The following is a 24,534-nucleotide window of genomic DNA, read 5'->3' as shown; positions in this document are numbered from 1 at the left end:
TAGGAAAATTCAACTGCAGTAGCCCCCGTTCAACCTGAAGAGGGCAGCACTCAGACGTTTTTACACCATAAATCAGGCATGGGCAACTTCGGTCTTGGAGGGCCATTTTCCTACAGAGTTTAGCTCCAACTTGTCTCAGCACACCTGCCTAAAAGTTTCTAGTAGGCTATCCCTAGTAAGACCATAATTGGCTCCCTACTAAAAACCCAGCTAAGACCAGCATAAGCTGGTGAGCTGGTTTTAGCTGGTCTCCCAGCTTGGTTTTAGCTGGTAATGCTGGTGTAGCAAGCTGGTCTAGCTGTGTTTTGGTCACTTTTTAAGCTGGCATAGCTGGACTTAGATGTTCATGCTTAAAGACCAGCTGACACACTGGGAGGACCAGCTTAGACCAGCTACTGCCACCTTAAACCAGCTACCAGCTTATGCTGGCTTTGCTGGATTTAGGGCTGCTTCAGGTGTGTTTAATTATGATTGGAGCTAAACTCTGCAGGAGTCCCTGCAATAAGTAGCATTGAAACACTTTATACCCAGTTTACCCACGTCAAAAAGTTCCTCAAACCAATGAACAGCACTAATAAAGCCCCATTCTTACAGATTGTTAACTAAAAATGTTTAGTTACTCTTTACGTCAAATAAGAACTGAAAATTACCGAGGTCCGGACCTCGGGCCCTGCTGAAAAACAAAGCATACCAGCAAGACCAGCATATGTTGTGTTTTAGTGCTGGTTTGCCATTAAACACCAGCTAAATCAGCACCAATATTAGCACCAGCTAACCAGCACCAAACCAGCATTAGCACCAGCTAAACCAGCATTAGCACCAGCATCCCATGCTGGTCATACCAGCAAGACCAGCACACGTTGTGTTTGGTGCTGGTATGCTGGTGACCACCAGCTAAACCAGTTAGACAGGCATAATTCCCATGCTGGTCTATGCTGGTTTGATGCTGTTTTATTCAGCAGGGGGGACCTCAATGGTGGGTACGGCCATGGTGGTATGCCATCTTACGCACAGAAGCTATTGCCACGTGGTTTCCAGCGGCTCATGCTACTGTTTAGTGGCTCTTCCCTGCTGAACAAAACAATAAAACCATTACAGAAAATTCTAATGGTTTCCATTAAAATACCAATAGGAACCATTAGCTTTTACCATTAAAACCACTACACTGTGTTTTGGGCCATATTCCATTAGAACCAATACATAGAGCCAATATATAGCCTACCATTAGAGACCAACAAAGACCAATACACGTTTTTTGGGCCATATTCCATTAGAACCAATAAAATTCCCAATAAAACCAATAACATTTTCTGTAATGGTTTTATAGTTTTTTCAGCAGGGTTTTCTGTGGTGATAGAGCCAGTGGCTTCTGTGAGGAATGCCATGCCACTGACTTTAGGGTAAAACTGCTAGTGCTTGGGATGTTGCAGCATACTAAAGTGTCTCCTGTCACGTGCCTAGCATAAAAAATTGCGTGAAGCCGTGCGCGATGACGTATTGATGTCGATTCCCGAGAAACCGAAACTTTCGTGTTTGTCAGTTGTTAAGCGCGACTGTACAGGTATTTGTGCAGTCTGTTAATATGGCGGAAGCGACTCTTTCAGTGTCTCAGGATCAGTTCATCTGTTCAATTTGTCTGGATTTACTGAAGGATCCAGTGACCATTCCCTGTGGACACAGTTACTGTATGAGCTGTATTACAAACTGCTGGAATCAAGATGATCAGAAGAGAAACTACAGCTGCCCTCAGTGCAGACAGACCTTCAATACAAGACCTGATTTATATAAAAATGTGGTGTTTGCTCAGATGGTGGAGATGCTGAAGAAGACAAAACTTCAGACTGATCGATCTGCTCTCAGTTCTGCTGGACCTGAAGATGTGGAGTGTGACGTCTGTACTGAGAGAAAATACAAAGCTGTCAAGTCCTGTCTGGTGTGTCTTGAATCTTACTGTCAAACTCACTTTGAAAGACATGAAGATTTTCACCCCAGTAAGCGGCACAAATTAACTGATGCCACTAGAAGACTTCAGGAGATGATCTGCTCTCAACATGACAAACTCATCGAGGTTTACTGTCGCACTGATCAGAGATGTATTTGTTATCTGTGTGCGATGGATGAACATAAAAATCACGACACTGTATCAGCTGCAGCAGAGAGAACTGAGAAACAGGTATGAACGAATGAACAAATATATGAAATATAAATATAAAGCATAAGTGAAGCGGCTGCTTAGTGCCGCGCGGCCACACGAGGGCGCACAAGAGCAGAAGAAAAGACAGCTTGACTGTAAAACAATAAATTAGTTTAGAAGATTACTCACTCAAACCTTACCTGACCAGTTGAGTTATCTGTTATGAATCTGTTGAACAGAGATTACTGGAGGACAAGCAGAGAAAACTCCATCAGAGAATCCAGGAGAAAGAGAAGAAGCTTCAGGATCTAAGAGAGGCTGTGAAGATTCACACGGTGAGTTTTGATGAATAGAGAAACATAAATACTGGAAGAAGTGTTTGAGATTGAGTTTCAGTCTGATTTTAATGTTTGTTAACAGATCTCTGCACAGACAGCAGTGGACGACACTGAGAGGATCTTTACTCAACTGATCCGATCCATTGAGAGAAGACGATCTGAGGTGATACAACTGATCAGAGATCAGGAAAAGACTGCAGTGAGTCGAGCTGAAGATCTCTTGAAGAAACTGAAGCAGGAGATTGATGATCTGAGGAGGAGAAATGATGAGATGGAGAAACTTTCACAAACAAAAGATCACATCAGTTTCCTTCAGGTAACTCAACACTGTACACTACAACATACATTACAAGAAATACATCTTGACTTTAATCAGATAGGATTGAGTTTTATTCATGTAAAATCAGGTCATAATAAAAATATTGATTTGACTTTGATTGTATTTGTACTGGTTATTCTGGTTAGACATTAAAGTTATTCTTTTTTAAAGGGGTCATATCTTGAAAATCTGACTTTTTCCATGTTTAAGTGCTATAATTGGGTCCCCATTGCTTCTATCAACCTAGAAAATGTAAAAAATAACAACCCAGTAACTTAGTTTTGGTAAACTATTTTCTGCAAATATGAAACTTGAAAAATTAGGTCATTGAAATTTGGCTCCCCTTGTGTATTATAATAATACCACCCCTTAATCTGTACTATCCAACCACGGCACTGCCATTTAGTGCAGATATCAGCTCATTTGCATTTTTGCTCACATCTACAAAGTGGAAACTTTTACTTGTTATAATAAATTATCTATATGAGATTTTGAGCTACAACTTTACATATGTACTCTGGAGACACCAAAGATTTAGTTTACATGTTAAAAAAGTCTTGTGAATGTCCACTTTCAAGTAAATATCATATTCACATATATAGATGACCAAAAAACACTAAACTTTGTAAATGTTTTATCAATATCCTTCAGCACTGCACTGAGCACCTACAAGAAATAAATATAAACACTATGGACTGCTGTAAAACCATGAGTTTATGTAGTTTTTTTTATACTGTTGGCTTTGAAATCATTGACACATTTCATGTGTAGTTTTCCTGCAACTCAGTTACTACTTGATTTAAAACATACCTGAGATTTATCAAATCACATTGCTGTTAAATGATATTTTCTGAATGGTCCACTAAAATAAAATAAATCAACACAAATCTGATTGTTGTGTATTGTAGGTTTGATGTTTTTGTCATTGTGTTGTGTTCATGTAGAGTTTTCAGTCTCTCTCTTCATCTCCTGGATCTTCAGACAACATCACTGTCTCTTCTCTTCTCTCTTTTGATGATGTGATGAAATCTGTCACTAAACTGAAAGAAAAGATGGAGGATTTCTGTAAAGAAGAGATTGATAAGATATCTGAGAAAGGTAAAGAAACATCTGGAACTAAGACTGTGATTTACTCTCAGAAATGAGTCTTACAGTAACATCAAATATAACAGAAGAAATACAGAGCAGATTAAAATGATGATGATTTTATATGAGATTTAATCTGATGATGTCACTTTATTTTCTTTAGTTTCATTCACTGTAGTTATTCCCACCAATGAACCTAAGATCAGAGAGGAGTTCCTGCAGTGTAAGACACATTTTATTATTATTTTTTTCTCATTCATTACATTGAGATCATATAATACACTAGAACACATTATCTGATAATACACTCTAAAACATTCTGGGTTTAAAAGAGACGAACCTAACCTGCTTAATATGCTGGGTCAAATATAAACATTTTATGGGTTAAATTTAAGTGCTGAATTTGTCCCTTTTTATAACACATCTATCATCACTATTTTCCTCTTGTCAGAGTCGTTCAGATCTTTTCTTCTTCTAACAGATGAAACTGAAGAACTGACTGTTGACTTGTTGTCTAATATATCTGACTGTAATAATATAATCAATGTTATTCACTTCATCTCTTTAAATGATCAGTGTATAGATACTAACCTGGGCCCGGTTCCCCAAAACGTTCTTATCGCTAAGTAGTTCTTAACCTATTCCTTAACCTCTCTCTTAACTCTATGGCACGGTTCCCAAAACGTTCGTACGCTAAGTATATCTTCTGTAAGTCACACTTTCGTAAGGTTGGTCTGGACCATTCGTAAGCTTTCTCTTACCGTTGTTTGAGGGCAAAACGCTATCGCCGCAGTCTTTAGAAATCAGCGCAGCGCAGTACAAGTCAAACTATGGTATGCTTACAATGATTTTATGTTATGGACATTTTTAAGACTTATAATAAAATATGTTTGCAATGGATACAGGACTATTTATGCAGTTGACTTTATTTGGTATCAGAACTAATGAATCAAAGACGGCGCCGGTGTTTGTTCCTCATTGAAGTCTGTTCCCTATATGTTTATTGCGTTTTCATCACCTTACATTTATAATTTATTTAGAAAGATTAAAGATTTCAATTGGTTACACTAAAAAGCAATAATATCATGTATTCTATTATACAATTTATTAAATATTTCATATTTGACAGTTTTATGTCTTTTAACATATAGCCTGTCTTTTTCTTTTCTTTTTTCTGTACTGTTTGTTTTAAAAATGTTATGTTTCCAAACATAATTATTATATATTAAACATATAATATGATTCATACTGTAAAAATAATTGACTTATAATCAAGAACAGTCAAGATACATTACATAAATGCACACACATACATCTCAGTAGCCATTAAAACTTTCAATGTATATAAAGAATAAACGTATAATGTCATAAAAATGCTATAAAAACACTACACTAAAGGGAAACATAGGGGGAACAGACTTCCACACAACACCGGCCGCGTAACTGTTTAGTCCATGCCAACTTTTTATTCGTCAACCCTTAAACCTTTTGACATTTTGCCTGACGTGGCTAAATAAAAAAATCGCCTTCCAAGACAACTCATTATGGAGCTGCTCAGACCATATTCTCTATCTAACTAGGTTGCTTTTTATTGAAAACATTAATGGTAAGCAATACCGCATTAAACAGAAATACTGCAGCTGCTTGCCAATCAATTCTGATTGTTAAGTACATTAACATTCGTATAAAAGTGTATTACATATTTTTTTAAAGTCAAAACCCTTGTCAAGAAGCGGCACAAGTGGCACAACGGGATAAGGAGGGTGGATAAATAGCGAGGGATACCCGGTTCGTCTACCCGTATTACTGACAATTTGATCATTTAATTAATAGTCTATATTTTACGTATAAATTATGTTAAAATAAATGTGACTGGAATAATTTGAGTAATGTTCCATTTGTATATAACGTGTTGTCTTTCTTAACGACATAATGCACATTCGCGTGAAGTGGAAAATCGATCCCTGAGTGATCGATCGCAAATAATTCAGCACCTTCACTTGGGACATCGCCATTGTACGTCGTTCTTAGAGGCTGCGTGTTAAGAAGCTTCCTAAGAGACACTTCGGGGAACACACTTAGGAACATCAACAACTTTGGTAAGATATATCTTTTTGAGTCTTCTTAGCACGCTAAGAGTGAACGTTATCGGGGAACCGGGCCCTGACCTTTACACTCAAATTAACAAATGAATCATCATAGAAACATGCAAACAAATATTATAAACTAATGTATATTAAAATATGATGGATTTATCTTCCTCAGATTTCAGGCTCTTCTCTCTGGATCCAAACACAGCACACAGACGTATCTGTCTATCTGAGGAGAACAGAGCAGCTACTCGCACTAGGACATTTCAGCAGTATCCTGATCATCCAGACAGATTTGATGGTTGTCCTCAGGTGTTGTGTAGTGAGAGTTTGAGTGGACGCTGTTACTGGGAGGTTGAATGGAGTGGGAATCTTGGTGTGTATATATCAGTGTCATATAAGAGCATCAGCAGGAAGGGAGGAGGTCATGAGTGTGGATTTGGATATAATGATCAGTCCTGGACTTTGTTCTGGTCTCCCTCTGAATGTTCATTCTATCACAATAATATATACACAAATCTCCCTGTAGAGTTCAGTTCTTCTAGAATAGGAGTTTATGTGAATCACAGTTCAGGATCTCTGTCCTTCTACAGCGTCTCTGACACAATGACCCTCATCCACAGAGTCAACACCACATTCACTAAACCTCTCTATCCTGGGTTTAGGTTATATCAGAGCTCATACGTGAAACTTTGTCATCTAACAATATAAATGATACATGCTTAGATAGTATGCACAAGTGTCATCTAAACCAATTTATATAAGTTGACCAATCCAAAGGCAAAAACTAAATTAAAACCGATACATGTTAAAATATAGCTGCGATACCGGGGTCAAGCCAAAAAGGGCACAGAATAACTAAATGATTTTAAATCTAAGTTTTCAGTAGATTAAGGCAAAAATAGCCGTTTATCAAACTTGTGACCACTAGGTGGCGCTGTGACAAAACTTTGCATGCACCCTCAGGTCATGATTGTGAAGATACAGCCTCTTATCCCTCTTTTGTGCTCTACGTAAAAATTGTTGACGCGGTATACGGAAACTAAATGGCAAATCACACAAATTCCATAACTTTGAGTGTCTCTAGATGCTACACATTGATTTTTACACAAATCAGACAAAAGGTCTAGGACAAGTTCGAAGAAGTAGGTTTTACAAACAATTCAAAACATTTGACGGAAAATAACAAATCGGAATGAGCCAAGGAATCAGAAGAAACAAGAATTTCCACGACTTACGGGTCAGAAGTTAAAAGAAAAAAACGTGCAAGTTTGGACTGTTGTTGGCGCTAGGGGGTTTGATATAACGTTAGAGACTCCAAATTTGGTCTGTCCTCTATCTCTGTGCCAAAATAAAGCTAAGCAGGGCTGAGCCTGGTCAGTACTTGAATGGGAGACCACCTGGGAAAACCAGGTTGCTGCTGGTAGAGGTGTTAGTGAGACCAGTAGGGGGTGCTCACCCTGTGGTCTGTGTGGGTCCTAACACCCCAGTATAGTGATGGGGACACTATACTGTCAAAAAAAATGGCACCGTCCTTTGGATGAGACGTTAAACCGAGGATGTCCTTCGAAAAAGAGTAGGGGTGTGCCCCGGCATCCTGGCCAAACTTACCCATTGGCCTACTAAACATCCCCTCATATAGTAATTGGCTATATCACTCTATCTCCTCTCCACTAATAATGGTGTGTGGTGGGCCTTCTGGCGCAATATGGCTGCCGTCGCATCATCCAGGTGGATGCTGCACATTGGTGGTGGTTGAGGAGATTCCCCCGTTCACATGTAAAGCGCTTTGAGTACTGAGAAAAGCGCTATATAAATGTAAGGAATTATTATTATTATTATATATATTGTCTAAATCATTTCATTTTTTTGAAATGGCTTTAAGATTTTTCTGTCTGACACATTAAAAGCTAAATCTTTGTATAATCAAATGTTTTTTTGATTTAGTTTTAGCAATGTTTATGTCTGTATGAGTAACTGATAAATACAATTACTGTTCATGAGGAGTACAAATACTGTAATATTATAACACAGTTCTTCAGTTTCTGTGTTTCAATTATAAATGTATTATAACTTTAAGTTTATGATTAAATAGTTGACTGTACATTTTTAGAATTTTGTTTGTTATGTGTTTTATTGTTCAAATAAATCCCTGCATTTGAATAAATGTCTGTATGTTTCATCTTAATAAATCATCTTCATGGCCAGATTCAAGTCATCAGGTGAAGCTTCCAGACCTCAACATCTTTCTTTTATTTTAATACCAAAAGTGTTCTACGTTTTTTTCTTTTTCACCCAGGTAGTGAATTTCAGTTACATAATTTTATATACAGTACTTCTTTCTATTTTGTTAAGTTGCACCCTAAAACTGAAAATTTTAATTAAACAAAACAAAACACATTTGATACAATGTAGTGCTGCTCCCTGCTGAAAAAAACAGCATCAAACCAGCATGGACCAGCATGGGAATTATGCTGATCTATGCTGGTTTAGCTGGTGGTCACAGCATACCAGCACCAAAACACAACATATGCTGCTGGTATGACCAGCATGGGATGCTGGTGCTAATGCGGGTTTAGCTGGTGCTAATGCTGGTTTGGTGCTGGTTTAGCTGGTGCTAATGCTGGTGCTGGTTTGATGCTGGTTTAGCTGGTGTTCACTAGCAAACCAGCACCAAAACACAACATATGGTGGTCTTGCTGGTATGCTGTTTTTTTCAGCAGGGTTGGTTGGCAGCTATATTTTTCTGAGGTTTAATTACACAGAATTTATGATGAAGTAGTGCATTTTATAAAATGTAATAAAACTGGGGCCCCTGGCACCATCTTAGATCTGGGGATGGCTACAAAAAATCTGCTTCACTGAGTATTCCCAAGAGGATTCCTCAAAATTCTCAAATAGAAAAAGTCAGGCACAACTAACAGGGACATTTTCTAGTCATTTTAAAAAAGTGCATTGTTTCATATCAAAATAAAAGCAACACCCCGTAACGAAGTTGGAGAACTGTTAAATATGTTTTTAATCATCATAAATATTTAGAGTTCGAATTTACGTTGATGTCAGAAATGATGTATACAATTTTTATTACGCCTGTATCGTGTTGCTGCGTTAACCAATCAGTGAGGTTCTTCTATTCACGCAGCCAATGAAAGATTACGTTGTTTATGGATGTTTCCTCGTTTAGTACGCATGCGCCTTGTGCAGCATGGAGCATGAAAGGGCAGATCAGCAATCATAAAAGAGATATGGCTCTATAAACACACTTATAATGTGTTTTAACTTTTAAATCTGAACCAGAATTGCAGTATTTATCGGATATATTCGGTCAACGCATTTACAATGTTTCGACAAAGCAGGACAATCATCACAAAACTCAGAAATTTGAGGTAATTTTTTATCATCTCCGCATCTGTCAGTTAAACTTCAGTCAACCCGGTTTCACATGCGTGATGTGATTAAGGTTGTTATTACTGTTGGTTTAATTCAATCCAAGTGTATTTCTATAACATTGTTGCAAAGCAGTTTTTAGAAAATAAATTTTACCACAAACAGGAGAGACATTAGGGAAACACCGTAGAGATCAAGGTGAAATGGAACAATTATAAAAATATGTGATATTAAAATACATTAACGTTTGAAATTTACTGAGCTGTTTGTTTAAAAGTATAATTTGAAAGAGTTTTGGTGTATATGTATGATGTAAGACTAAGAAAGTCTTAGTCATGCCTCATATCGAATGAATGACTGGTGTTTATGTATTTGTCTGATGTATGAATAATGTTTGTGTAGTTTGCAGTGTTCATGGAGGTCAAGAGGAAGCTCAGCTGTAGAGAGAGCACTGAAGTACACAACAGGACAGAAGATTCATGGCTTCACTGTCACTGAGGTAAAGACGTGAACTCACGCACCCGCACGCGAGTTTAAAATCGCATTGAAATTTAAATAAAAACTGTAATTTTTTTACAAATGCTTTATTATTATTATTTTTTTAAACATGTGTGCCCTCATAAATAATCAAAAACACACATTTCCTCCCCTTTTCAAAACGATCTATCTTTACTTCCGGTCATACGGTATGGCAGGTGGCGGGGTCCGGTGTTGTGTCGAAGTCTGTTCCCCCTATGTTCCCCCTATTTTCCCTTCAGTGTAGTGTTTTTTATAGCGTTTTTATCACGTTATAGGTTTTATTATTTATATATTTAAAGTTTTAATGGCTACTGAGATGTATATCTTTGCATTTCTGTAATGTATCTGTAATAAAACTGTATTGTTCTTAATGGTAAGTCAATTATTTTTACAGTATGAATCATATGTATAATATATATTTATTATGTATGCAAACATTACATTTTTAAAACAACCAGTAAAGGAAAAAATAGAAAAAGGCTATATTTTAAAATAAATACCCTAATAGAAAACTGTCAAATGCATGAAATAATTAATAAATTGCATTATAAAATACATGATATTATTGCCTTTTAGTATAACCAATTCAAATCTTTAATCTTTCTAAATGTAACGTGATGAAAACGCTATAAAAACACTACACTAAAGGGAAACATAGGGGGAACTGAGTTCGACACAACACCGGGAAAAGATCGCAGCGATTAAAGGGATAGTTCGGCCAAAAATTATATTAAACCCATGATTTACTCACCCCCAAGCTGTCCGAGTTGCATATGTCCATCGTTTTTCAGACAAACACATTTTCGGATATTTTATAAAATGTTTTAGATCTTTCAGTTGATTAAATGTAATGTTACGGGGTCCACCCATAGTCCACGACCTTCAAGTCCAAAAAAAGTGCGTCCATCCTTCACAAATTAAATCCAAACGGCTCCAGGATGATAAACAAAGGTCTTCTGAGGGTAATCCGCGTGATGTTGTTGTATAAATATCCATATTTAAAACTTTATTAACGAAAATAAATAACTTCCGGTAGCGCCGCCATCTTTAAATTATGGACATATGCAACTCGGACAGCTTGGGGGTGAGTAAATCATGTGTTTAATATAATTTTTGGCCGAACTATCCCTTTAATGTCTAGTTCAGACTGCATGATTTTCAAAGTAGTCGGGTCACAGATCATTTCACACTGCATGACTATCTGGTTTCATGGCGACTTTAATGTTATCTAATCTTTAATCTTTCAGATATCTGAGTTACCATAGCTGCACATGTCACCAAAATGATAGTTACAACTGAAGTTAGCTGTCTCAAATTGTTATTTCTAGTGATAATAACTAGTTGTGGTTTTTTGTATACTTTTTAGGTAATTGTATAAATTGTACAGTTCCAGTTCTAAATTGGAGTCAGATTAGAGTCATAAAAATGTGCATGCATACAAATGTAACAGAGTCACGTTTAAAACATGATTGGTTGTCATCCGATAAACATTTTATAACAACACTCTGCAGTTCGCTTATGACATATATTATATCTTTAATTATTAAGAATAATATTATAACAAAACGTAGCAAATTATTGAATATAATGATAGTATTTTCACAATACTTGGATATATTTTTTAGGTAGAACTGTTTATTTTTGCTATTTTGTTTTCCAATACTTTTGCAATTTTTATGTATTTGCTTGTTCAGCGCAAAGGTAATGGGTTAATATCCCAGGGAACACACATATAGATAAAACGTATAGCCTGTATGCACTTGTAAGTTGCTTTGGATAAAAGAATCTGGCAATTTGCCAAATGCATAAATGTGAATGTTACTTTACAGAACTCGCACTTCCAGTGCTCTGCTCTTGCATCATGTAATACTACTAAATATGGTTTAAGGTTAGGTTAAGGCTGGTTCCTACAGTAGTGCACTGTCTGGAAAAGGGTCAAAAAAAGTTCCCTTGCCGTCACTGGCTTTGTACCTATTCAGAGAGTAAACATTTGCTCTAAAAGTTGATATTAGCACCTCAGATGTGCATATTGGTTCTAAATGTATACACATCTGTACACCTAAATGCATAGTTTCTTATGTAATACTGTTTGTTATGATTGTGTAGGTAACTGCAGTTCCAGATTTGTTTCTAACAGCAGTTAAACTCAACCATGATGTTACCGGAGCTCAGTATCTACATGCAGCCAGGGATGATACCAACAATCTGTTCAGGTAAAAATACGTTTTTTAATATCCTTTGGTCTGCAAATCGAATTTAATTAGAATGGTTTTCCTAATGGTATTTGCTTTTATTTGTATGTATTTTTTCTTCAGCGTGCAATTTCGTACCACACCCATGGACAGCACAGGTGTTCCCCATATTCTCGAACACACGGTTCTGTGTGGTTCTCAGCGGTTCCCCTGTAGAGATCCCTTCTTTAAAATGCTCAATCGCTCTCTCTCCACCTTTATGAATGCTTTCACAGGTACAGCACGTCCCTCTCTGTGTGTTTTGGGGTTTGTTTTAATAAATGAATCTGACTGTGTCTGATTAGGTCAAACTCTTTCCACAGCAAGTGATTACACGATGTATCCGTTCTCGACCCAGAATGCCAAAGACTTCCAGAATCTTCTGTCTGTCTATCTGGATGCTGTCTTCTTCCCCTGTCTCAGAGAACTGGACTTCTGGTAAAGGACGTGACTCAATAGCTTAAAGAAATAGTTCAACTATCATGAAAATAATTTTAGTCACACACAAATTTTAATCGAAACCTGTATGCAAAAGAGGAGATATTTCTAAAGGATGCAATGCATCATGCAGCTCTCCTTACCTGTAGCATAATTTTTTTGTTTACTTTTTGTGGCTTTATAAAAAGATTTTATCATGTGACAATCGTTGTCAGTGTACTGTTACTGTACAGGAAAGAGCTGCAAAACCCAAATGAATAACAGCATACTGCTTTAAAAGGCCCATATCATTCAAAATCCATTTTTACAAAGTGTTTGGACATAAGTGTGTGATGGCAGTTTGTAAACACAACCACCCTATATTTAAAAAAATCTAAATTTAAATCTAAAATAACTTTTTATAAGACCTGCTGTTCTGATTTTCTTGTTAATGTGATGTCACAAAAACAGCCCGCCCGCTGCGCTGACTCACTGGTTAATTTTACCATAATATGTGCCCTTAAAATAACATGACGGTGAGTAAATAATGACAGAACTAACTCTTCAACACATTGTTTTTAGATGGATTTTTGTTTTTATTTTCAGGCAGGAGGGCTGGAGACTGGAACATGAGGCTCCTACAGACCCCTCGAGCCGTCTGGTGTTTAAAGGCGTGGTCTTCAATGAAATGAAAGGAGTGTTTGTATGGAAATGGCTTTTTATTTAAAACATACAGTAGTATTTTGCAGAAGTCTAATGGTGCGTTCATACCAGATGCGAATGAAGCGTTAAGTGTGAGTGATTTACATGTCAATTCAAAGCAAAGACGCAATAGACATCCTGTGGCGCGAATTAAGTTTTGGGCATTTGATGCGCATACTTATTGAGAGTACAAGCTAGCGGAAGCCAGCAAATTGAGTGTGTTTGTGACTGAATTAATTCAAAAAGTGTTCAACTACACGCGGATAGCACAATTTATACGCTTCATTCGCGTCTGGTATGAACGCACAGTTAGGCCACCACCAGCTGCTTTTTTTAGAAAAGTTTTAATGCACATTTATACCATGGTAAATTCACCACTGTGGTTCATATGATATCTTATTGAATTGTTTGCCTTTTAACAAACTTTTGGTTTACTTCTCCCCCTGTTTGTTTGTTTGTTTTGTGTATCCAGTCAGACAATGAGCGTCTGTACGCTCAGCACCTGCAGAATAAACTTTTGCCGGATCACACTTATTCTGTCGTGTCTGGAGGTGAGCCGCTAGCGATCCCTGACCTGACCTGGGAGCAGCTAAAACAGTTTCATGCCACACACTACCACCCGAGCAATGCAAGGTACACACGCAATACCACACAGAATCTGCTACGATGCAAACCAGTTTAGTACGCAATGCTCATTATTGCATATTCTGCGTATGGTGCAGGATCTTTACATATGGAGACTTGCCATTGGAGCAGCACCTAGAACAGATTGAGAGAGAGGCTTTGTCCAAGTTTGATCGAACACAACCCGACACGGCAGTTCCTCCCCAAACACCCTGGAACAAACCTGTAAGTAGGAACGTGTGTGAAATACACAGAGGATCAAAACACAATCACTGGGGTTTAGTGAAGCTCATGTATTGTTTGTTTTGTCCTTTAGAGGATTGATCATGTGACGTGCAGCTCTGACGCTTTGGCTCCTGACCCTGTTAAACAAAACACGCTGTGCATGAGCTATCTGCTGGGAGAGTAAGTGGACACATAATAACACCAGCTGAATCTGCGCTCACACATACACATTGACTTTATAAAACTGTCTTTTCAAACTGCTAAGAGGACATATGTACATAAACATTCATATAACACAATGCACTACCAGTTTAGCTAAAAGAACTCACTTTTTCCACAACTTTTATTTGCCGATATTGATTTTAAGTAGGTTGCTTAAGGAAAAGTAACACTTGCACTGTTTTTGCACTGTGTACAGCATTACCAACACGTTTGAGACGTTTACCCTGAACCTCCTTTCCTCTTTGATGATTTCCGGTCCAAACTCGCCATTCTACAAAGCCCTGATTGAGCCCAACATCGGTACTGACTTCTCTTCATCAACAGGGTACGACCGCAAACCAAGATGACTTCTGACTGGGTCAGTTTTGTAACGCATTGAGATCGTAACTTTAAATGAAGTGTGATTTAACGCAGGTTTGATGGCAGCACTAGACAAGCGTCTTTCACCATTGGTCTTCAGGGCATGGCAGAGGACGACTGTGAGAAGGTCAAACACATCATTGCCCAAACCATCGATGACATCATAGCGTGAGTATTCTTGTATGGGTCATAAGGTTCAATTTTAAGAAATTCATACAAATCATACGAAATGAAGCGTTCTATTGATGTGTGGTTTGTTATGATAGGGCAATAAAGAGATACAACTATTTGGAAATCTGGAATCTGATCGTGCTAAAAAAATCTAAATATTGATAAAATCGCCTTTAAAGTTGCCTACATGAAGTCATTAGCAACTCCATCTACTCACAAAAATAAATTGATATATTTATGGCAAGAAATGTACAAAATATCTTGCATAATATCCTAATGATTTTTATGCATAAAAGAAAATCTATCATTTTGACCCATACTTTGTATTTTTGGCTTTTGCTACAAGTATACCCATGCTACTTAAGACTGGTTTTGTGGTCCAGGGTCACATGTTTTAGTGATTATAACATTTGTTTTTATGCAGATGTCTTGATTTATTTGTGAATTATTTAACCGTGTGATTATGAAATGTTTCAGAACTGGTTTTGAAGAGGAACAGGTTGAAGCTCTGCTACATAAGATTGAGATTCAGATGAAACATCAGAGCACCAGCTTCGGCTTGGCTTTGGCTTCAGTAAGTACACACGCATTTGTGAGGACCTCCAGTGTGCTTATAAGAATTATTTTGGCCTTTTATGAACTGGGGTTATATCCTGCATAATAGCTCTTTTTATCTTGGTTTGCCTTTACAGAAGTCTTTAAGGTTTTTGAACTAAAGTTTTACAAGAAAAATTATATTTTTTACTGCATATATTTGGACATTAGATATTTAGCAAAACAATTACAAACACACATTTGCTGTCTTGAAATAGACAAATCATTTCTCTCTCGGTCACGCTCTCTCTCTCTCTCTCAGTATATTGCATCCTGTTGGAATCATGATGGAGATCCAGTGGAACTTTTGAAGATCTCTGAAAGTGTGTCTCGCTTCCGGGAGTGTCTAAAGGAGAACCCTCACTTCTTACAGGAAAAAGTCCGGCAGTATTTTAAGGTAGTATTCTTTAAAGGGACCATTTAACATGTCCGCCCAAAAAAAAATCAATTCATACTCCACACGCCAAACAGACGGGGGCAGTATACCTCCAGAAAAGTGAGTTGGTCTATTTTAATTTAGCAGCTGCAAATTCAGCAGCATATATCAAGTTTGATTTACATTAGCAACTAAGTTATCATTAGTCACAAAAAAAAAACATTCTGTCTCATTAAAATTGCAATGTTTTCCGCTACGTTTCGTGCGTCCATTTGGTGTTCATTATAATCGAAGACATTTCAAGCTTCTTAGCTAATGTTACATTTTAGCATCAGCTTGGTAGATAACGGGTGAAAACCGGATCGGATCCGTGGGTAGAGCTAACTATTAAACGTTAACAGCTAAGGATGCGCAATAATTTGCATGCGATAGTCATTGCGCTTCTCGTCAGTGAAGCCGGTTTATTGATTAAAAGTGAATCGCCATCAGCTGCTTTCAGATGGAGCCACATTTACTGCACAAAGCCGTAGTTCATGTACAAGCTGAGCATAGGTTATGGCAATGCCTATTATAAGTGAACTTCTAGCGAAATACTAACAGCATCTTACTTACCAATCGAAAAGAAAAGTTGTCATTTCGGAGTCCAACCTCATTCTTTCATGTTCATTAGTTGTCTCCAGCGATGAAAAGCAGTGCCAGTATTTACTCTGGTTCGGTTACTTTATTTATCATATTTTATTTGTGATTCCGAGCGCGTTGTTCCCTGCAGCAAATGTTTGTGGTAGTGGTAAATGTCTCTTGCTTTAGCCATTCTTCCGCTCTCTTCCCTGAACTGAAATACGTCCGAAACCCCTATTGCAAGGCAGGAAGGCATCAAGGCATGTCCGAATCCATGGCTGTCCGAATTGCATTTCTCTGAGCTGCATTCATAAATCTTAAATCAACAAGTCAGCTGCCTTAGTTTTCGGACGCAGCGGTACTAGTAGAGGGCTGTACTCCCACTTATTCGTGTATTGCAGTTTGGCTGGCGGTTATGTGCGTGGCCCGCATACCGCCTCCCATGGTCGAAACTGGTATTACAACACCAGTCGGGCTGTAGCTAGTAATTTAGCATGCTAATTCAGATTGATATTTCTGCAGCACTATACCTTGTCATTTTTTTAATGACATCTTTGCCCTTATTTCTTCTCATTCTTTTGATGCGTGTAACTAATTTTTAAAAATCTTTTACCTCAATTATTACAAACGGCACCTTTAATTTATGCAGTTATAACTACTTATTTGGGATGCATTGATATATCAGCCTATGGTCTCACGATTCGATTTGATTATGATTATTATGTCTGAGCGGCTTGATTCAATTCGATATCTTGATGCATCACAATCCATTGCATCCACAATTTTTAATGAAGTTTGTATAACTAAGTTCGTGTTATCAAACCAATCGGCTTCTTTGATAAGGCACGTATCGCTTAGAGATGCAATGTGGCATCCTTAACGTTTCCATTGAGCGCTTTACATCCTAAAAAACTTTCCACAGCAGTCCAAGTTAAAAAATATTTGAGCACACTGCTTTTTAATAATCAATTATTTGTTGTAATGCATCAATGCAGTAAACATTAACATCAGCCATTTTTAAAACCATCCAAAATCCATGTAAAAATCCATTGTCCATTAAACAAATCCTTTTAGTCTGTATTACATTACCCCTGTGAGAAACCGTTTTTACTCTGTTGATAAATTTGAAACATCTTTTTTAATCATCCTTTGATTTAATTATACTTTATTCTCGCCATGACTATAGCCTTTGAAGCTGGGATGGCGTTAAAAAAGAAAGAAAGAAAGAAAGAAAAAGCCATTTTTCTCAGTTGGAAGGGGCCCGGCAATCAAAGGGGCGGGGTGTCATAGTGAAAATGAAAATATTTTATTAAAAACACTCAATTAAAACTGATTTTTTGAAGAAAATAGACAGAAAAATTAACACATACTAGGTTATTAATGAATTAAATGTTTTTTAAGAAAAACCTCTAACAGGAATAGCTGTGTGATGAAGTGAAACTAAAGGGTTAATAAACACAAACTGGCACGTTTTATATATGACACACACTACGTAATATTAAGCCTTGATACAACATAAATGTATTATACAACATGCATATATCTGCACAAAATGCAAGAATTTTTTAGGTTATGTACTGGACAGAAAGTTTAACACCATATACACAACAGCATGCTTTAAAACACATCCAGTCAGAGCACAAAGATTTATAACATTAATAAACTAAGTATTTCGCTATTATTTTAGCTTAGTCACGCACACAATCGTTACTACCACAGGTGCTTGTAATACTAACCTGACCTCCAAATGTGACCATAACCACAATAAATAAATAATTTATTCACACAAATTTGCACTATTAACTTTACATTACCATAGTAAATAAGTTTTATACATTAAAAATAATGCAACCAGGGAAAAACTAGCAACAAAACATGAAGGGTCAAGAGTCCAACTAAAACAAACACTGATTACCATAATGATGACTTTAAATTAACCCTCATAAGACCCGATTTTCCTGTTTATACTAAGGGTCCTTGGGGGTCAAAATGACCCCAGAAATTGATAGAGTGATTGCAAATAACATATAATTTTTTAGTTTACTCCTATCTATACATTAATGCTGTGTTTGAGAGATATGAAGTACTTTTGTACCTGTATAGATAATAAATAAATATAGATAGATAGATAGATAGATAGATAGATAGGTAGAGATATAGATATAGATAAAATTCACCAAATAAGTGAATTTTGTTTTCTAAAGCAATATTTTTACCGAACATTCAGAAATAATGTTTTATAACTTTTAAAAAAAATTAATAAAATGCAGTGTTTAAAATGCAAATAATAAAATAATAAAATGCAATGTTTCTTTATCATTTAGATAACAGGCCAAAGAGTAAATATAGAAAACATTGTGTAAACATTTAAACGGTAGAATGTAACAATACTGTGATGTTCAGACAACCAATAAACATTCTTAAAACATTAAACAGACACTTTATATATTTGCAGAATGTTTTTGTACACGTTTGGAACTTTTAAGTAACGTTCATAGAACCTTTCTCTGTTAGCTTGGTTGCATCATCTCCAGGCTTCACACCAACCAGTTTGTCTCTACAACAGCTGTGTTTGTGTTGTGTAAATGTAGTTGTGGCTGTGCTTTTTCAGGATAATACACATCAGCTGACTCTTTCCATGAGTCCTGATGAGAAATTCCTGGAGAAACGGGCAGAAGCTGAAGAACACAAACTACAGCAGAAGATACAGAGCCTCACCGATGTGGACAATAAAGACATCTATGAGAAAGGTACCATCTCAAAATGTGAACCGCTGAAAATATCCATCAGTTTTTGGAGTAGATTTTTATTGGTATTGTTTTGTTACAGGTTTACAGCTGTTGGCCGCTCAGAACACAATTCAAGACGCTTCTTGTCTACCTGCGTTAAAGGTGTCCGACATAGAGCCGACCATTCCCTTCACACCTGTACAGCTGAGTGCCGCAGGTGAAAACACATACAGATAACGTATAAGTGATGTTAAAACTATAGAAGCAAAACTTTTTCTCTCTCTGTCGTCTTTATGCAGGCGGTATCCCTGTACAATACTGTGAACAGCCCACCAATGGCATGGTGTATTTCAGAGCTATGTGTAACCTCAACTCCCTTCCTGAAGACCTCAAGATCTACGTGCCTCTGTTCTGCAACGTCATTACCAAGTATAAAGCACTTCTTATGACCTAGCACTGATGCATAATGTTTTATTGCATGTAATAATCCAGAATATGTAAAACCTGGTGTACAGTAGAGTTGTTTGAGAACTGATATTTGTTTGATAACATATTAAACTGATATGTGCACGCACTCTGTACTAATCACTACTGGCATTGCTAGACTTAAATTGTAATCCACCCTTATAAAGGACGATCAGTTAAATTAACACTGCTCAGTGTTTACATAGTTTCACACTACAGAGTGTTAAAAAGTAACACTGAAGCAGTGTTAAAAGTAATTTGTGACTTTATCCTCTCTATCACTATCTCTGTTTGAAAATGTATCTTTCTTATAGAGTTATTTATTAACTTGGGTTTAGATGTTAGCTTTGTTTTATTTAAAGTCACCATTATTGTGATCAGTGTTTGTTTTAGTTAGGCGGTTGACACTCGATTTCTAGCTTGTTTTTTGGCTGCTATAACTTTGTATGTTTAAAACATTCTTTAAACATTGCTTCACTGCAAAAAATTATTTTCATGAAAAACATCTTATTATTTTTGTCTTGCTTTCAGTAAAAATACAAAAAACATCTTAAAATTAAGATGCTTTTTCTTGATGAGCAAAATGACCCAAAAAATGTCCCAAGCTAAAAAATCCGCCAATCTTCAAGATTTTTTTGCTTACCCCATTGGGAGATCTTTTTTTCGCTTGTTTTATGCACAAAATCACTTAAATTTGATATTTTTGGTCTAAAAACTAGACTTATTTTCTTGGGTGGTTTTGCTCATCAAGGAAAAGCATCTTAATTTAAGAATATTTTGATATTTTTAATGAAAACAAGACAAAAATACTAAGAATTTTTTTCTTGAAAATAATTTTTTGCAGTGTTCAGTTTTACTTTTTTACCCATTAACACTTAGCTGTGTTAATGTCACACTGTAGATGTTCCTGTGCAGAAATAAAATCTGAGATTATTTCATGCCAGGTTGGGCTGTGGTGAGCTGGACTATCGTCAGCAGGCCCAGCGCATTGAGCTGAAGACCGGAGGCATGACGGTCTCTCCACAGGTCATACCAGACACAGATGACCTTGATCTGTATGAGCAGGTATCTCCATCTCAACAGACCTCTCATTTACCCCTATCTGCATAGATTTTGAAAAATAATTTATGAAGCTGAATGTCTTTTTAAAACCATTTATTTTTACCAGAATGCAGTCATTTGTGTTGCGTTGTGGTGTTTATAAAATGTGTTTTGCAGGGTATTATCCTTTCTTCTTCCTGCTTGGAAAGAAATCTACCAGACATGTTTCAACTGTGGAGTGACACATTTAACAGGTCAGTTATGTTTATAAAAAACTTGTTGAATGCCAGATAAAATACAGGTTACAGCCTTTTTGAATCTTAATCATTTAGTCACCCTTTTGCCACTGCAAAAAACGACTTTCTTACCTAGTATTTTTGTCTTGTTTTCAGTTAAAAATCCAAAAAAATTCTTAAATTAAGATGACCTAGGAAATAAGTCTAGTTTTTAGACAAAAAATATAAACTTTAAGTAAATTTGTGCTGAAAACAAGCAAAAAATCCAATGGAATAATTTTTTTAAATAAGATAACTTTTTTTCATAAACACTTAATTCAAGAATTTTTTTGCTTGTTTTAAGCACAAATTTGCTTAAAGTTTTTATTTTTTGTCTAAAAACTAGACTTATTTTCCTAGGTCATTTAGCTTTTTAAGAAAATGCATCTTATTTTAAGAATTTAGATATTTTAACTGAAAACAAGACAAATATACAAAGTAAGAGAGTCATTTTTTGCAGTGTGTAAGTCTGACCGCATTTACATAGTGACACTGCATTAAGTACGATTAAAGACTTTTGAAATCTGCATTTTCCAGTCCCCATTTCAATGACGAGGAGCGTCTTCGTGTGCTGGTTATGATGTCAGCTCAGGAACTGGCCAATGGGATCTCATTCTCCGGTCACTCTTATGCGATGACACGAGCTGCTCGATCCCTCACACCCTCAGCTGACCTGCAGGAGACCTTCAGTGGGATGGACCAGGTAACGTTTCATATTGGTTCCTCATATTGTTTTCAAGTGTTTGAGGGCTTAAGCGAGAATAAAGATTGTTACTGACATTTTAATTTTAGGTAAAGTTTATGAAAAGGATAGCTGAGATGGCAGATCTGACATCAGTTTTGAGGAAACTTCCAAGGATAAAGAGACACCTGCTCAATCCAGAAAACATGAGGTAAACAAATACTACAATCCATCATGTAATGATGCCTTTGCCTAATATTGTAAATATCCGCCTCTCTGGGAGTCTTCCGCATATTGATAGTGGCTCCCGATGCCTGCAAATGATGTAAAATATCACAAAAATCATTTATTTGAGTTATTTATTTGAGTTTGCGAGTTAGTTAGGTCAGGTTCAAATATATTTTTATAAGTCTCTGTTTTGTTTTGTCTCTTTAGACTAAGCAAGAAAATTACAGAGCAAATCCTGATTGGTCTCTCTTGCGATCAGAGAGGGAGACCAATCAGGATTCGCTCTGTCATTTGTGAGTGGGCTTCCAATCAAACTCTTTCTTTCCTCCCAGCAAAAACTCATTTCAGGGTGGGATGTCTGATATTGTATTGATTCATGTAGTTTAAATTAAAATTACAGACAGTATTTAAGCATTTATGTGCAGTAAACAGCACTCCAGTATTGCATTGTAAGTCTTTCTTCTAGGGCAATTAATTGTTTTTGATTCAAACAATTCCAAAAGCAAGATCATTGAGGTAAAACAATGATTGTGCGATTAAAATATAAATTGCATGCTGCTGGACTGATGTGTGTTTTAGGCACTTGAAGGCACCACTGCTTTGACACGTGTAGCATATTGCAACACTTACTTAATTAAAAATGGTTAAATAAATGCATGTTTTTTTAGTGTCACCGAGTTATCGTGTTAAATAATCGTGATTACAATTTTTTTAACCAAATAAATGATGATGTGATATTTCAGGTGTGCAGTGAATGCCACACCGCTTAAAATGGCTGATGTTCAAGGTGAAATGGAGAGGTTTACCCAAAATATAGCAGCCAATAGAAAGGAGCGCAAACCTGTCAGACAAAACATTGTTGAGGTAAGCAGCTGGTCACACTTCAGCTAATGCAGTTCAGAAATACTGACTGCAACTTTTATTGCCTGTAATATTAAACAACTCAGTATAGCAAATCTTTGTTTTAAACTTGATACGTTATAAACACAAAATATGATTTAAAGTGTACCGTTTATATTTGTGTGTTTATCTGTAGAAGTCCTTGGATGCTCATACTGAATCAGCTGCAAGTCGTAAACTCATCTCAGTAAGGACATTAAAACTTTAACACAACATTCATATAATATATTCAACCTTTTGAGATGTTTCTGTAATATTAAACTCCCTCTCATTCTCCCAGGAACCTAATTTTAAACCCTGTCAGATGAAGACTTACTTTCAGCTTCCCTTTCCAGTGAACTTTGTCAGTGAGTGCGTACGCACCGTCCCATTTACACACACTGATTTCCCCAGGTAAGAATCCACCCTGTTGACTCTTAAAGGGTACCCTGATTATAAACACATCATGTATTGCATAATAGATTCATTTGAAAATTAAAAACAGTACGTGTTATAGTTTTAAAAAACGTTGAAAAAATATTTTCATTCGGAGGCCACCATTTTGTTTACATCACAATACATTACATGCCGTCATTGACCCAGAATGCACTATAATGACGGCTTTGTTTTAAAGTTATAAAAATATTTTGTGTATATTTGCCTTCTACTACTAAAAATCCATTGAAAAAACAAGTATTAAAGCATAAAAGTCTTCATTGTCGAGGTACCCTTAAAGCCATGATACACATGAGTCCTTACTGATTCAATGTGCATTCCAACCCACCACTTACATTATCTCCAAATCTATTTAAACAAATAATCGTTAAATTATACTATATATCCTCAGAAATTACTTGAATTGGAAAAGAAAAAAAAACTCGTCTGAAATGGTAGACAGCACCAGTTTAGTATTTTATTTGGGACTGTCTAAAATGTTTTCACCTCAAAACTGCATCACAAAGTTAACTCTTTCACCGCCAGCATTTTTAAAAAAAGTTGCCAGCCAGCGCCAGCGTTTTTCATGATTTTCACCAAAGTTTAATGCCTTCCAGAAAATGTTCTTCTTTAAATATATAAACATACAATATACCAAATGAAAGAACAGACCCTCTGCTTTCAAACAAAAAAAAAACGTTTCATCCTACCTTTAGTGGTTCTTTTGCAATCAGCTTTTGAATATGGGTAGGTTTTTGCAAAAACACCATATTTTGAGCAAAAAGCAGAGATAATTCCATTTTTATGACGGATTTTTCATAGAGATCCCATTCAGAGCAATCTTTCAAACAGACACGGACATGCAGCAGCTTGCCATAGGGCAATACTTCCGGTTTTAAAAAGTTGCGGAAGGGCGCCACCTGGTGGATAATAGCGGTATTGCTGAAAGACGGAAAATCTCGTCATTGGCGGGGAAGCGTTTTCTCTTAATTGACGAGATATCTCGTCAATGGCGGGGAAAGAGTTAAGAAAAGACATACTGTATCGCTCCTGCGGCCACAAAGATACTGAAAGCATATAATGTCTTGTTTCTCTTTCAGTCTGTGTATTTTAGCACGGATGATGACTGCGAAGTACTTACATGGAGAGATCAGAGAAAAGGGCGGAGCGTATGGAGGCGGGGTCAGATTGGGAGCAGGTGGCCTCTTGTCCTTTTATTCCTATAGGTATGTCAAACGCATTTCATTCAAGTACCGATGTGATCGATTCTTTACACTTTATAAGCTTGCCATCCTTTTAGTGTCCTCATGAACGTTTAAGTTGCTTTCATTTGATTTATTTGTCATTTAGAATCTTAATTTTTACTTAACTAGTTTTTGTTCTTTTT

General features: G+C 36.6%; 2 protein-coding genes across 3 annotated transcripts in view; both read left to right on the top strand.

Moving 5' to 3' along the window:
* The first annotated feature begins 1,525 nt into the window (after positions 1-1,525).
* On the top strand, positions 1,526-8,124 carry LOC135744299 (E3 ubiquitin/ISG15 ligase TRIM25-like). Of its 2 annotated transcripts, XM_065262328.1 has the most exons (6): positions 1,526-2,173; positions 2,374-2,469; positions 2,555-2,788; positions 3,736-3,889; positions 4,041-4,100; positions 6,143-8,124. In XM_065262328.1, exons 1-6 carry the CDS (start codon positions 1,583-1,585, stop codon positions 6,676-6,678), a joined length of 1,671 nt encoding a protein of 556 aa, XP_065118400.1. In that variant the 5' UTR covers positions 1,526-1,582; the 3' UTR covers positions 6,679-8,124. The 2 variants fall into 2 exon arrangements, with proteins under 2 accessions (XP_065118400.1, XP_073671020.1); XM_073814919.1 differs by lacking the exon at positions 4,041-4,100.
* A 1,033-nt stretch (positions 8,125-9,157) lies between these two features.
* pitrm1 (pitrilysin metallopeptidase 1) overlaps positions 9,158-24,534 on the top strand; it is a 17,627-nt gene continuing 2,250 nt past the window's right edge. Inside the window, exons 1-24 of the mRNA XM_065262324.1 lie at positions 9,158-9,353; positions 9,757-9,853; positions 11,980-12,086; positions 12,189-12,340; positions 12,428-12,542; positions 13,128-13,224; positions 13,696-13,856; positions 13,946-14,072; positions 14,164-14,252; positions 14,491-14,619; positions 14,709-14,822; positions 15,303-15,399; positions 15,682-15,816; positions 19,025-19,163; positions 19,243-19,359; positions 19,442-19,571; positions 20,552-20,672; positions 20,826-20,902; positions 21,461-21,626; positions 21,716-21,816; positions 22,577-22,697; positions 22,870-22,920; positions 23,014-23,126; positions 24,248-24,373. Coding sequence (XP_065118396.1) covers positions 9,307-9,353; positions 9,757-9,853; positions 11,980-12,086; positions 12,189-12,340; positions 12,428-12,542; positions 13,128-13,224; positions 13,696-13,856; positions 13,946-14,072; positions 14,164-14,252; positions 14,491-14,619; positions 14,709-14,822; positions 15,303-15,399; positions 15,682-15,816; positions 19,025-19,163; positions 19,243-19,359; positions 19,442-19,571; positions 20,552-20,672; positions 20,826-20,902; positions 21,461-21,626; positions 21,716-21,816; positions 22,577-22,697; positions 22,870-22,920; positions 23,014-23,126; positions 24,248-24,373 — 2,729 coding nt within the window. The 5' untranslated portion in view covers positions 9,158-9,306. The remainder of the gene's footprint in view (positions 9,354-9,756; positions 9,854-11,979; positions 12,087-12,188; positions 12,341-12,427; positions 12,543-13,127; positions 13,225-13,695; positions 13,857-13,945; positions 14,073-14,163; positions 14,253-14,490; positions 14,620-14,708; positions 14,823-15,302; positions 15,400-15,681; positions 15,817-19,024; positions 19,164-19,242; positions 19,360-19,441; positions 19,572-20,551; positions 20,673-20,825; positions 20,903-21,460; positions 21,627-21,715; positions 21,817-22,576; positions 22,698-22,869; positions 22,921-23,013; positions 23,127-24,247; positions 24,374-24,534) is intronic.

This window comes from Paramisgurnus dabryanus, chromosome 6 (assembly GCF_030506205.2).
Source record: "Paramisgurnus dabryanus chromosome 6, PD_genome_1.1, whole genome shotgun sequence".
Classification (NCBI taxonomy): Eukaryota; Metazoa; Chordata; class Actinopteri; order Cypriniformes; family Cobitidae; genus Paramisgurnus; species Paramisgurnus dabryanus.
Note: the sequence above shows the minus strand (reverse complement) of the source record. Positions and strands in the feature narration are given on the sequence as shown.